Source organism: Pipistrellus kuhlii, unplaced genomic scaffold (genome assembly GCF_014108245.1).
Source record: "Pipistrellus kuhlii isolate mPipKuh1 unplaced genomic scaffold, mPipKuh1.p scaffold_m20_p_1, whole genome shotgun sequence".
Taxonomy (NCBI): Eukaryota; Metazoa; Chordata; class Mammalia; order Chiroptera; family Vespertilionidae; genus Pipistrellus; species Pipistrellus kuhlii.
In genome coordinates, this window is record NW_023425404.1 from 45,791,950 (window position 1) to 45,805,277 (window position 13,328).

Genomic DNA, 13,328 nt, shown 5'->3' on the forward strand with positions numbered 1-13,328 from the left:
TTGAATATAATAGTTAAACCTATAGGCAACAATAGAATTAAAAAAGTTTACCTAAAGGTTTATGTGAGCACTGCCTCCAATCAGGACTGAGACTTGCATAATATTGAAGCAGGACATTAGAGACCTTAGGGTTACTCCTTTACTTTGTTGATGCTTTGTAGAGGTTTGGGGATCTTAGAGAAGGGGACAGGCTTTTGGGAGGCTCAGGGACGCAACTGTTTATCAACTGGTCTGTAAATATTTTGGTATTTTAACAACCACAACAGTTGTACTAGAGTAACCTAGTTTAATTCCAAGCCTTCCCATGCAGTGGTACAATGGGAGCTGACCTACTTTCAGGCATGACAAAATATCAAATCATCAGAAAAAGAGTCATTATGTTCATAATTCTGTGCTTATTAAGAAAGATTTTGAATCTATTGCTAGCAGGAATGATTAAAACAAAAATGCTTTTACACTTGGTCCTTAGTAAACCAGAAACATTCAGTTTACTGGTGAATACATGTTTGTTTGTTTTTTTAAGATTCTATATACCTATAGATATTTTTAGAACATTTGAGGGTTTTCAGATATGGTAAATCAGTTCTCTATACGTACACCCAAATCACTAATCACAAAAATAAACATTAGAAAGTTGAGCTCTGTGATGTGTTACTACAGACTTCTTGGAGTTTGATGTTGATCAGTGGGTATAGCTGCTCAATTAGTTATGAATATCCACAAGTTTACTATTAGTTACCTTTAATTTTTGTGGTTTATACAAAGTACACACTTATTAGTTGCTTTCCTTGACATAGGACAGGCAAATCTAATGATTCCATAGAATTAGGTAGAGCCTAAGAATTCAGTAGAATCAAATGACTTTATTGAAAATAGGTTTACCTAACTATCCTAGGCTCCATTTCTATAAAATTGGAAGAAGGAATGCTCAACATCATGTAATTTTCTAGTTTTCTAGCAGCAGCAGTCCATTCACTTAATGGGAAAGTGACAATGTTGCATGTGGGAGAACTATAAAAATTTTATAAGAGCATATTTTTGCTGTTCAACTGAACATTTTGCTGAGTTATTTTTCAATTTTCCTACTACATAAGAATTGAAAAATGGCTAAGTGTAGTATTTCAGCTCTCCAAAGGTAGTATCTGGGACCTCCGGTAAAAACTATATGAGAAAGTTGAGGATTCATGGATGTGGCTATGGATCCATGGAGTTATCAATTGATAAATTTGACCATGGGAGCCAGGGCTTGAAATTCCCTTTGGGTCTCTTACATTATCACCAATTATGCTCTCTCTGACATTAAGGGAGCGTGTAAGCTACAAGGAAATATAGCAATGACTTCAAAACTTCTATAGAAAAAACACACTTCTATGCAAGCATACTAGAGGCCTGGTGCATGAAATTCATGCACACGTAGGGTCCCTAGGCCTGGCTGGTGATCAGGACAGTAGATGCCTCTGGCTGGCAGCAGGGGCCTTCCTTCTGGCTGCCAGCCAGGGGCCTCCTTTCCCTGGCTGCTGGCTGGGGCCTCCCTTCCCCAGCTGCTGGCTGCTGGCCAAGGCCTTCCTTTGTTCTGTGCCACTCGCTGGTGGCCAGTGCATGTCATAGTGAGTGATAGAACTCTAGGTCTCCTGATTGAACTCCCACAGGGACACTTTGCATATTAGCCTATTTTATGTATAGATTATCAATAATTTTCTAACTGAAGTAGGCTTTATTTTGTATCAGAAACTGCCATCAACATTGGCTATGCCTGCAACATGCTGACTGATGATATGAATGAAGTGTTCATTATAGCAGGGAACACGGCAATGGAAGTCAGAGAAGAACTCAGGTAAGTGTTAAAGGAAGAGTAGAAAAGGGAGAAAGGGAAAAGGGAAAATCAGGTAGTTGAGAAAGTAGAAAGACACTATAGTTACCGATAGTCTTCATTTAATATAGAGCTCTTTCTCCATGTTTCCTAAGATTCTACCCATTTTTGGTCACAAACTAAGATAAGTTTAATATTGGTGGTGAGTTAATACCTTCAGGCCTCCAACATTTCCCAAGTATTTTTAATTTACTTTAACTTTTTTGTTAATCTTCATCCAAGGATATTTTCCCATTGATTGTTAGAGTGAAAGGCGGGAGTGGGGAGGGGGATTTGCGGGACACACAGAGAGAAATGTCAATGTGAGAAAGATACATTGATTGGTTGCCTCCCACAAATTCCCTGACTGGGACTGGGAGCGAAGCCTGCAAGTGAAGTATGTGCTCTTGACTGGAATCGAACCCACAACCCTCCAGTATTCAGGCCAATGCTATATCCACTGTGCCAAACTGGGCAGGGTTCCCAAGTATTTTTAGAAAATGATTTTCAATCATTTACATGGTTAGCCTTTAAAATTATGCATTGGCGCTTAACCTGTCAACTCTACATGATAATGAGTGATCAGTGTTACTGAGGGCACTTGTTAAAAATACTAATTCTCTAGCTTTAAAATTAAGAATATTAAGTATTTATAAAAAAAATCAATAAAATATATTTTTTTAAAAAGAATATTATTGATAAGTATTTAGATGGGCATAGGACTTTGTATTTTAATAAGCACCTCAATGAAGCTTATGATTAGATAAACTTGGAGATGGTGTGTAAAGTTGAAATAGTCTTTTAAGAAAGTAGACATTCTGATATAGATGCTATTGAAATAGCATACTATGCACCTTAGGTAACCACTACATGGTACCAGAAAATGGATAAGTGGTAAATTGAAGGTAAGAGTGGACAAACATCAAATTTTGAGAAATAGTATTTATTATTTGCCAATTTATTATTTTTTTGTTACTTTATTTGTAGAACATTTTACAAGCCTACATAATTATTTTCCTAGCACTTAAAAAATGCTGCCCTATAACAATTTTTGTTTGTTGATGCTTGTGGTAGCTTCTCTAAGTTCAGCCCATTTTGGATTTGACTAAATAGATTGTTGACTTGGAGGCAAACTGCTTGCTGCTTGTTGTTTACTCTAACCTTCCCTCCACAGGACAGTGGTGCTCTATGGGCTTCCTTAAGGGATCTCCTTCATTAAACTTCCTGAACCTTAGAAAGAAATGAAGTCTCAACTGTTAGCACCACTAATCAATATTTGTAGATCAAATCTCTCAACTTCTTCTACACTAACTTTTTCCACCATAGGAAACTGCCATGCCATGCTTGTTGGAAGCTATGTCTTTGCCAAATAAAAATTGGGAAATCTAATTATTATTGATATAATTTTATTATTATTATTTCTATAACTTTAATGATAGATCTTATAGAGTCTATTAAAGAAAATATTGGTGATTTGCTTAATAATTAATAATTAACTTTTTTTTTATTTTGGGGGATTTTATCTCTTGCTGAAGGAAGATAGATGAAAGCATATCCAGATTCTAATAAGCCTACTGCTAAATGCTTTGAGGCTATGCCTGGGACACTATTGTTAGTAGTATTCATGTATTACCTCATTTTATTCTCAAAGCAATCTAATGGCGAGACATTATCAATACCCCTATTTACAGATTGGGAGGCTGAGACACAGGGTAATACGCCCAAGGTTCCACAACTAGTCAGTGGGTCAGCAGGGATTTGAAGCTAGGCAGTGTGGCCCCAGAGCATATGCACCAAATTACTTGCTATGTCTCTCCCGAAAAACACCTTAGATGTATTCTTACTCCTTTAAAAATTTAATATAAAAATGTGTTGCTAGGCACCTGTTTGCTTCACTTGTGTTCAACACTAGATGAGCAATTAGGTGAGAATAAATTTCAAGGAGAGACTGCAGACGTAAGAGGAATAGCATGAACTTCCTGTTTACTGGAGCCTAATTAACATCTCTGCTCCATGCTCACGGACTGGCTGAGTGACTTTGATATGCTGTTCAATTTTCCTTTGCTTGGTTTCTTCATTTGAAAAATAGGAAAATATAATAATATGTACCCTAATAGATTATTTTACTTTGAGGATTAAGTGAGTCAAGAATTTAAAACTTTATGGCCATTAATTAACATCCTTCTTGCACTCCCTACTTTCTCTACCTCCTTCATTCCTGCTTCCCTCTTTCCTTCAGCCATTGTTCCCAAAATTTCCACCAGCAAGCACTGCTTTTATTGTTATTTTCCCAATAGACTCTATCATTAAAATTGTATAAATAATAATAAAATTATGTCAGTAACAACTAATTAGATTTCCCAATTTTTATTTGGCAAAGACATATGCAATCTCCAGTCATAACTTCTAACCAGCATGATATAGCAGTTTTCTAGACCAAGTTGGTGCCATGATAGCCAAATATAATACAAAACTTTAAAAAATTAGAGATTCTATGCATTCTTATCATAGAGAAATCTATATTTTTTTATGAACCTTCCTAAGATATTAAAAATGCTCCCCTTTATTACAACTTTTATGGACCCTCTTCCTCCCTTGATTACACTGGGTAATGATACTGTGGGTTGCTGAACTAGCACACACAAAGGTATAGAAACATGAAAGAAGTCATGTTAATTTTCAGGAGCAATATTCCAAGTTGTAGCTAGAATGTTTCACACCTAAAAGTGGAAACATTTTTTTTTTTTCAGGGATGGATTGATGATAAGCAAAAGTGTTTAGATTTTATCCTGAATGTATTGTATGTAATACCTGAAAGTATTGGGTAAATGTGACAAACCCATTTTTTTTTTTCATTTTAGAAATAACATACTAGTGACAGGATAGATTACGTTTGCTGGGGAAAATGGATGATACATCAAGAGGCAGTTGGAATACTCAAGCTTAGAGATGATGAGGGTTGAATTAAGGCAGTGAGGTTGTAACAGAGGGAAAGTACTTTGGAGGTAGGATGAATAGGACTTGAAATTTGTTTCCATGTGAAGAGGAGTAGAAGGAGGCTCTGTCATTTCTAGCTATCTGACTTCATAGTCCAGATTCCATTCAGGTGTGTAAGAACAGAAACTTATTACATTTTCTAAAACTGAATTTGAATCTCTTTTCTGCTTGATGACAATACAATTAATCTGGGCACTTTTGGGTAACTTTAGTTCAAGTGTAGGATGCACAGTTGCCTTACCTGCCATTGACCTTAGAGACCCTGCTGGTATCCCACTTCTGTGTCCCTGTCTGGTCTCTGGTCTCTTGAGGTTGCTGGCTGTCCCTCTTGGCTGACTTCCACACCTCCTGTGTGTGGCTTCCTGACCTGTATCCCAGAAGTCTTGTGCTCTCTCATGGCTGCCTCTGTTCCTGAAATCCCTTTACTAGCCTCCATGTCAATGAATGTCAGTGGCAACTATTCCATCCTCAGATTCCCAAAAACTTATCTGAGGGTTCCATTACCCACATGGTTCCAACCACCAATAGTCCAGGATATGGGTGTCTTTTAGTGACTCATCAGCATCTAAACTCCTCTTTAAATTCCTTTTCCTGTAGGCTAGATGGGAGATGGGAAAAAGAGGTCATTTATTTATAGTACCCAACAGTTTATGCCCAGGTTGCTTTAAGGATTAATCTCATAAGACTTAAAGAAACTTTTTTCTTCCATCTTAAAAAGTCCAATTAGTAAAATTCCAGATTGATTGAATTCAGAATGACAATGCTACTGTAAGTATCAAGAACCTATTTTGGAATTCTAAAAAGCAAGATCTTTAAAAAATTTTTCAATTACATTACAGTTGACACTATTATATGTGTTTCAAATGTACCTCCCCTCAGTGATTAGACATTATGTGACTTACTAAGTGATCATCCCAACAAATCTCACTCCCATCTGACACCATGCATAGCTATTAGAATATTATTGACTATATTCCTTATGCTGTTCTTTATATCCCCATGACTATTCTGAAACAACCAGTTTGTACTTCCCTTCATCTTTTCTATCTATTCCCACAAGACTCCTCCCATCTGGCAGCCATCAAAATTTTCTCTGTCTCTATGAGTCTGTTTGTTTGTTCATTTATTTTGATTTTTTTGGATTCAATTGTTGATAGATATGTATTTATTGCCAGTTTTGACCTTTCTTCTTCTTCTTTTTAAAGAAGACTATTTAATATTTCATATAATTCTGGTTTGGTGGTGATAAACTCCTTTAGCAAAAAGCAAGATCTTGACTGTTTGTTTTCTCTATATTTGGTTCTGTCCAATCTCCTCAAGGCAAGGTATGTTTCTGAGGAAACAAAGAAGGCCACCTGTGGTAATGGTGGTGCTTGCAGAAGTGGGGGAATCAAAGATACTATCTCCAAATTTTATTCATTTGGTTGACTAAGTAGATGACATAACTTGTTATGTGGAGAGATTATAGAGAAATATGAATTCTTATATACTGTTGTTGGGAGTATAAATTGGTAGAAATGTTCTAGAGGGAAAACTTGCAATAAATTTCAAAATTACACATATGCATATTTTATTATTATTATTTTAATCCTCACCTAAGGATATACATTAAGTGGCCAGATTATTATTATCTCTGAACGCAATTTGGCCACTTGGTGTGTGTGTGTGTGTGTGTGTGTGTGTGTGTGTGTATATATTAGAGGCCTGGTTCATGTATTCATGCATGGGTGGGGTATGGCCAGCCTGGCCAAGGGAAGGAACATGGGCAGTTGGCTGGCCTGCCTGTTGGTCGATATCCTGGTTGAGGAGACAATTTGCGGATTAGCCTTTTATTATATAGGATATACACTGAGTGGCCAGATTATTATACATTCAGAGATCATAATAATCTGGCCATTCAGTGTATGTCCCATTGATCTTTAGAGAGAGAGTGAAAGGGAGGGAGAAGGGAGAGAGAGAGTAAGAGAGAAACATCAATGTGAGAGACACATTGAATGGCTGCCTCCCATATGGGCCCCAACTGGGACCAGAGATTGACTCTGCAACCATGGTATGTGCCCCTGACTTGAAATTGAACCTGAGATCCTTTGGTCAATGGCGGATACTCTAACCACTAAGAAAACTGACCAAGGATCAAATATGCACATTTTTTTACCCAAGGATTTCTACTTCTAAGAATTGCCTTTAAGAAAATAAATGGACAAATATATGAGTAAATATATAGAAATATTCATTGCTGCATCGGTTATGATAATGGAATATTAGAAATTGTTCAAATAACCAGCCTCAGGGATTTTGTTAATTGCTTTGCTATATACCTACAATAGAATTTATGTGGTCATTAAAAGTGGTTATTTGTTTATTTACATTGGAAGATATCCATGATATAGTTAAATAAAAGATGAAATCATGAAACAGCATGCAGAATATAATCCTTTTTTAAAAATAAAAAGCATGTATGGGACTTCCTGGAAGATGGCGGCCAGCAGAGAGAAATCAACGCAAGAGAGAGACATCCTGAAAAGAGAGACCATGAGGAGACAAAGAAACAGCCCACAGATGAAAGAAAAGCAGGCAGCACCAGAAAAGGAAGTAAACGAGTTAGAGGCAAGCAACCTACTAGAGCAAGAATTCAGAGTAATGATCATAAGATGGCTAAAAAGAATGGAAGACAAATTTGACAATAGGAGTAAGACCCAAGAGGAAATGAAGAAAAACCAAGAGGTAATGAAGATGACTCAAGAAGAAATGAAAAATGACATCTCTACTATGAAGAACTCAATAGGAAGCATCAAGAGCAGACTAGAAGAAGCAGAGGACTGCATCAGTGAGCTAGAAGACAAGATGGAAAAAAATACCCAATTAGAGCAGCTTCTAGAAAAAAAAATTAAAAAGCAGGAGGAGAGCCTATGGGAGCTTTGGGACAATGCAAAACAAAACAATATCTGAATAATAGGGGTTCCGGAAAGAAAAAAAACTGAGGTAGACATGGAAAACGTATTTCAAGAAATAATGACAGAAAACTTTCCTGAGATAGAGAAGAAAAAACCCACACAAATCCAAGATGCTCGCAGAGTCCCAAGCAAAATGAATCCCAGAAGACCGACGCCAAGGCACATTATAATAAATTGGCAAATACCAACGACAAAGTAAGAATCTTAAAAGCAGCCAGAGAAAGACAGAAAGTTACATATAAAGGAATCCCCATCAGACTAACAACTGATTTCTCAACAGAAACTTATCAAGCCAGAAGGGAATGGGATGAAATATACAAAGTCATGCAAAGGAAGGGTCTGAATCCAAGAATATGTACCCAGCAAGGCTATCAATCAAAATTGAAGGTGAAATCAGGAGCTTCAAAGACAAAAAAAGACTAAAGGAATTTATCTCCACCAAACCATCAAAACAAGAAATGCTAAAGGGTCTACTGTAAAAATGAAGAAATAGGAAGCGACGATCGAACACAGGGGTATAGAATAAAAATGGTGTCAAATGAGTACCTATCATTAATAACTTTAAATGTAAATAGTTTAAATGCTCCAGTCAAAAGACATAGGGTAACAGATTGGATAAGAAAACAAGACCTATACATCTGTTGTCTACAAGAAACCCATCTCAGAAAAAAAGATGCACACAGACTGAGGGTGAAGGGATGGAAAAAAGTTTTCCAGGCAAATGGAAATGAAAAAAAAGCTGGGGTAGCAATACTTATATCTGACAAATTAGATCTCAGAGTAAAGGACATAACAAGAGATAATGAAGGGAGCAATCCAACAAGAAGAAAAAACCCTGGTAAATATATATGCACCCAATATGGGAGCACCCAAATACATAAAAAAACTGCTGGAGGACATTAACGGAGAGATTAATAGCAATATAATCATAGTAGGAGATTTTAATACCCCACTGTCATCCTTCGACAAATCATCTAAACAAAAAATCAGCAAAGAAATATCAATCCTAAATGACTCACTAGACCAGATGGAATTAATTGACATCTTCAGAACATTCCACCCCAAATCCACAGAATATACATTCTTCTCAAGTGCACATGGGACATTCTCAAAGATAGACCACATTTTGGGACATAGGCAAAGTCTCTTCAAATTCAAGAAAATAGAAATCATATTAAGCATCTTCTCAGATCATAATGGCATAAAACTGGAAATTAACTACAATAAAAATAATCCAAAGAAATCAAACACATGGAGACTAAACAGCATGCTATTAAACAAGGACTGGGTTACCAGAGAAATCAAGGAAGAAATTAAAAACATCCTGGAAACAAATGACAATGAAAACACAACAATCCAAAATCTATGGGACACAGCAAAAGCAGTTTTGAGAGGGAAGTTCATATCCCTACAAGCCTATTGCAAAAAAACTAGAAAAAATGGTAACAAATGATCTAACTCTACAACTCAAAGAGTTAGAAAAAGAACAACAAGAAAAGCCCAGTGTAAGCAGAAGGAAGGAAATAACAAAAATTAGAGTGGAGATAAACGACATAGAGACCAAAGAAACAATACATAAGATCAACAAAACCAAGAGCTGGTTCTTTGAAAGGATAAACAAAATAGATGAACCTTTAGCCAGGCTAACCAAGAAATAAAGAGAGAGGACCCAAATAAACAAAATCAGAAATGAAAGAGGTGAAATAACAACAGACCCTGCCAAAATACAAAGGATTGTTACAAAATATTACGAACAACTCTATTCCAACAAACTGAACAACCTGGAGGAAATGGACATATTCCTAGAGAAATACAACCTTCCAAAACTCAATCATGAAGAATCTATAAATCTCAATAGAACAGTAACTTGGGAAGAAATTGAAACAGTCATCAAAAAGCTTTCAGCAAACAAAAGCCCAGGGCCAGATGGCTTCACAGGAGAGTTTTACCAAACATTCAAGGAAGAACTAAAACCTATCCTCCTCAGACTATTCCAAAAAATCCAAGAGGAAGGAACACTTCCAAACTCCTTCTATGAAGCTAGCATCACCCTAATACCAAAACCAGATAAAGACAACTCAATGAAAGAGAATTACAGGCAAATATCCCTATGACCATAGATGCCAAAATCCTCAACAAAATTCTAGCAAATCGGCTCCAGTAGAGCATCACAAAGATCATACACCATGACCAAGTAGGATTTATTCCAGGAATGCAAGGATGGTACAATATCTGCAAATCAATAAATGTGATACATCACATAAACAAATTGAGAGATAAAAATCATATAGTCATATCAATTGATGCAGAAAAAGCATTTGATAAAATCCAACACCCTTTCCTGATAAAAACTCTCAACAAGATGGGAGTACAAGGATCATACCTCAACATAATAAAAGCTATATATGATAAACCCACAGCCAACATCATACTCAATGGGCAAAAACTAAAACCATTCCCTCTAAGAACAGAAACAAGACAGGGTTGCCCACTCTCACCACTCCTGTTTGACATAGTACTGGAAGTACTAGCCATTGCAATTAGAAGAGGATATAAAAGGCATCCAAATTGGAAAAGAAGAAGTAAAGTTATCCTTATTTGCAGATGACATATTGTACATAAAAAATCCGAAAGACTCAATTAAAAAACTAATTGACTTAATAAATGAATTTGGCAATGTAGCAGGATACAAAATTAATGCCAAGAAATCTATGGCATTTCTATACACCAATAGTGAACTTGCAGAAACAGAGACTAAAAAGGCAATCCCATTTACCATCACACCAAAAAAATTAAGATACCTTGGAATAAACTTAACTCAGGAGGTAAAAGACCTATACATGGAAAACTACACGGCACTGAAAAAGATAGAGAAAGATGTAAACAGATGAAAGAACATACCATGTTCATGGATTGGTAGAATCAACATCATCAAAATGTCCATACTACCCAAAGCAATCTATAGGTTCAATGCACTCCCAATTAAAATACCAATGGCATATTTCACTGACCTAGAAAAAACTCTTCAAAAGTTCATTTGGAACAACAAAATACCCCGAATAGCCACAGCAATTCTTAGAAAGAAGAGTAAAGTAGGAGGGATCTCAATACCAGATTTCAAGCTGTATTACAAAGCCACTGTTCTCAAAACAGCCTGGTACTGGCACAAGAACAGACATATAGATCAATGGAATAGAATTGAGAACCCAGATATCAACCCAAATCACTATGCTCAGTTAATATTTGACAAAGGAGGCACGAACATACAATGGAGTCAAGATAGTCTCTTCAATAAATGGTGTTGGAAAAATTGGACAGATACATGCAAAAGAATGAAACCGGATCACCAACTTACACCATACACAAAAATAAACTCAAAATGGATACAGGACTTAAACATCAGATGGGAAACCATAAAAATACTGGAAGCATTCCAGGCAGCAAAATCTCATACATATGCCAAAAGAACTTCTTCACTGATACTTCCCCTGGCCTAGGGCAATGGAAGCTATAGAGAAAATAAACAAATGGGACTACATCAAAATAAAAAGCTTTTTTACAGCAAAGGAAACCATCAACAAAACAACAAGAAAGCCCTCTGAATGGAAGAACATATTTGCAAATGTTATCACTGATAAAGGTTTAATCTCCAACATCTACAGACAGCTTATACAACTTAATAAAAGGAAGATAAATGTCCCAATTAAAAAATGGGCAATAGATCTAAATAGAATCTTCTCAAAAGAAGACATAAGGAAGGCCAAGAGGCACATGAAAACATGCTCAAAGTCACTAATTATGTGAGAAATGCAAATCAAAACAACAATGTGGTACCATCTCACACTTGTCAGAATGGCCAACATCAACAAATCAACAAACGACAAGTGTTGGCGAGGTTGCGAAGAAAAAGGAACCCTCCTGCACTGCTGGTGGGAATGCAGACTGGTGCAACCACTGTGGAGAACAGTATGAAGCTTCCTCAAAAAACTGAAAATGGAACTCCCATTTGACCCAGTAATCCCACTCCTAGGAATATATCCCAAGAAGCTAGAAACATCAATCAGAAAGGATATATGCACCCCTATGTTCATAGCAGCACAATTTACAATAGCTAGGATTTGGAAACAGCCTAGATGCCCATCAGCAGATGATTGAATCCAAAAACTATTGTATATTTACATAATGCTGCCATAAAAAAGAAGGAATTCTCATCATTTGCAGCAACCTGGATGGAATTGGAGAACATCATGCTGAGTGAAACAAGCCAGTCAATGAAAGAGAGATACCACATGACCTCACTTATTTATGGATGATAAAGAACATTATAAACTGAAGAACCAAAAGATAGATATAGAGACAGTAAAGCAACAAGCAGACTGCAAATTACAGCAGGGAGGTTGGGGAGATCTGGAGGAGATAAGAGATCAACCGAAGGACTTGTATATATGCATATAAGTACAACCAATTGACACAAAACTCTGGGGAGGGAGGGTATGTATGGAAGGTGGTATGTGTACAAAAATAATAATGTAATAAAAAATATATTTAAAAAAATAAAAAGCATGCATGTTTATGTGTGTATGTACAGGGTTGGGTAAAATGAGGTTTACAGTTTGGAGTACATAAAAGTTTATTATTGTATTATTACTCACTAAATGTTGTATTATTTTCCATATGAACAACTGTAAGTCTATTATAACTCACCCCTATATATGTATAAACCTATATATTTATATCCATATCTGTTCACCTACTTACCTATTAAGCTCTGGAAGACATATACAAAGTTGATTGTTCTCAGTGAGGGATCAGATGGATCATATTTGCTTTCTTCTTTATGGAGTTAAAATAGTATTAATACAATACTTTTACAATTAGGAAAAAAACAAAAAATTATATCCATTTTTTTAATGAGAAAAAATATTTAGAGGGAAAAAAGGAAATAATCTCTATCTAGATTATTTATTTCATGTCCCTTGAAGCCATTTTGTTTAAATGACTGGCAAATAATGTGTTGGTTTTTTTTTTTTCAACCAACCTTGGAGCTCACCCCATTTTTAGAGTCTAAGATAGAGAGAGAGAGGCAATGCATAGCAGAAAATTCTAGATCCATTTATAATATTCATTTCATTAATATGATTTGGGGGGAAGAACATCTAAGAAAAGTAATTGCTAAAGGTGCTCCCTATAATTCCAATCTTGGTTACTTATATCAAAGTCCATAGTTTTGGGGATAAAACATTGAAATAATAAATTTATACTATTAACTTTTCTTGTTTTATGCTTTTGAGTTCAATGGAGTTCATGTAAAACCAAACCAAAAAAGTATATCAAAAGAACAGGATCTAAGTGATAGTATCTATTCGAAAGAAATGACCTAAAAGCTTATAGTTATACCTGTCAAGTGTATTTAGATTATTTTATAAACATGGATTTGTAATTTTTATGCATATCATGCATATGGCTTGTTTCAAATTTAGTGTCATGAAGTCATTTTAGACCCTTTGAGTCCTTTGTTAACTTTACTG

At 35.9% G+C, this 13,328-nt stretch overlaps 1 protein-coding gene across 6 annotated transcripts in view; it reads left to right on the forward strand.

Moving 5' to 3' along the window:
- The window catches only part of ATP8B4 (ATPase phospholipid transporting 8B4 (putative)), a 229,102-nt gene that overhangs the window by 167,465 nt on the left and 48,309 nt on the right, over positions 1-13,328 (forward strand). For all 6 annotated transcript variants that reach the window (XM_036442585.2, XM_036442537.1, XM_036442619.2 and 3 more), the window contains one exon: positions 1,729-1,834. In XM_036442585.2, the coding sequence (XP_036298478.1) occupies positions 1,729-1,834 (106 nt within the window). The remainder of the gene's footprint in view (positions 1-1,728; positions 1,835-13,328) is intronic.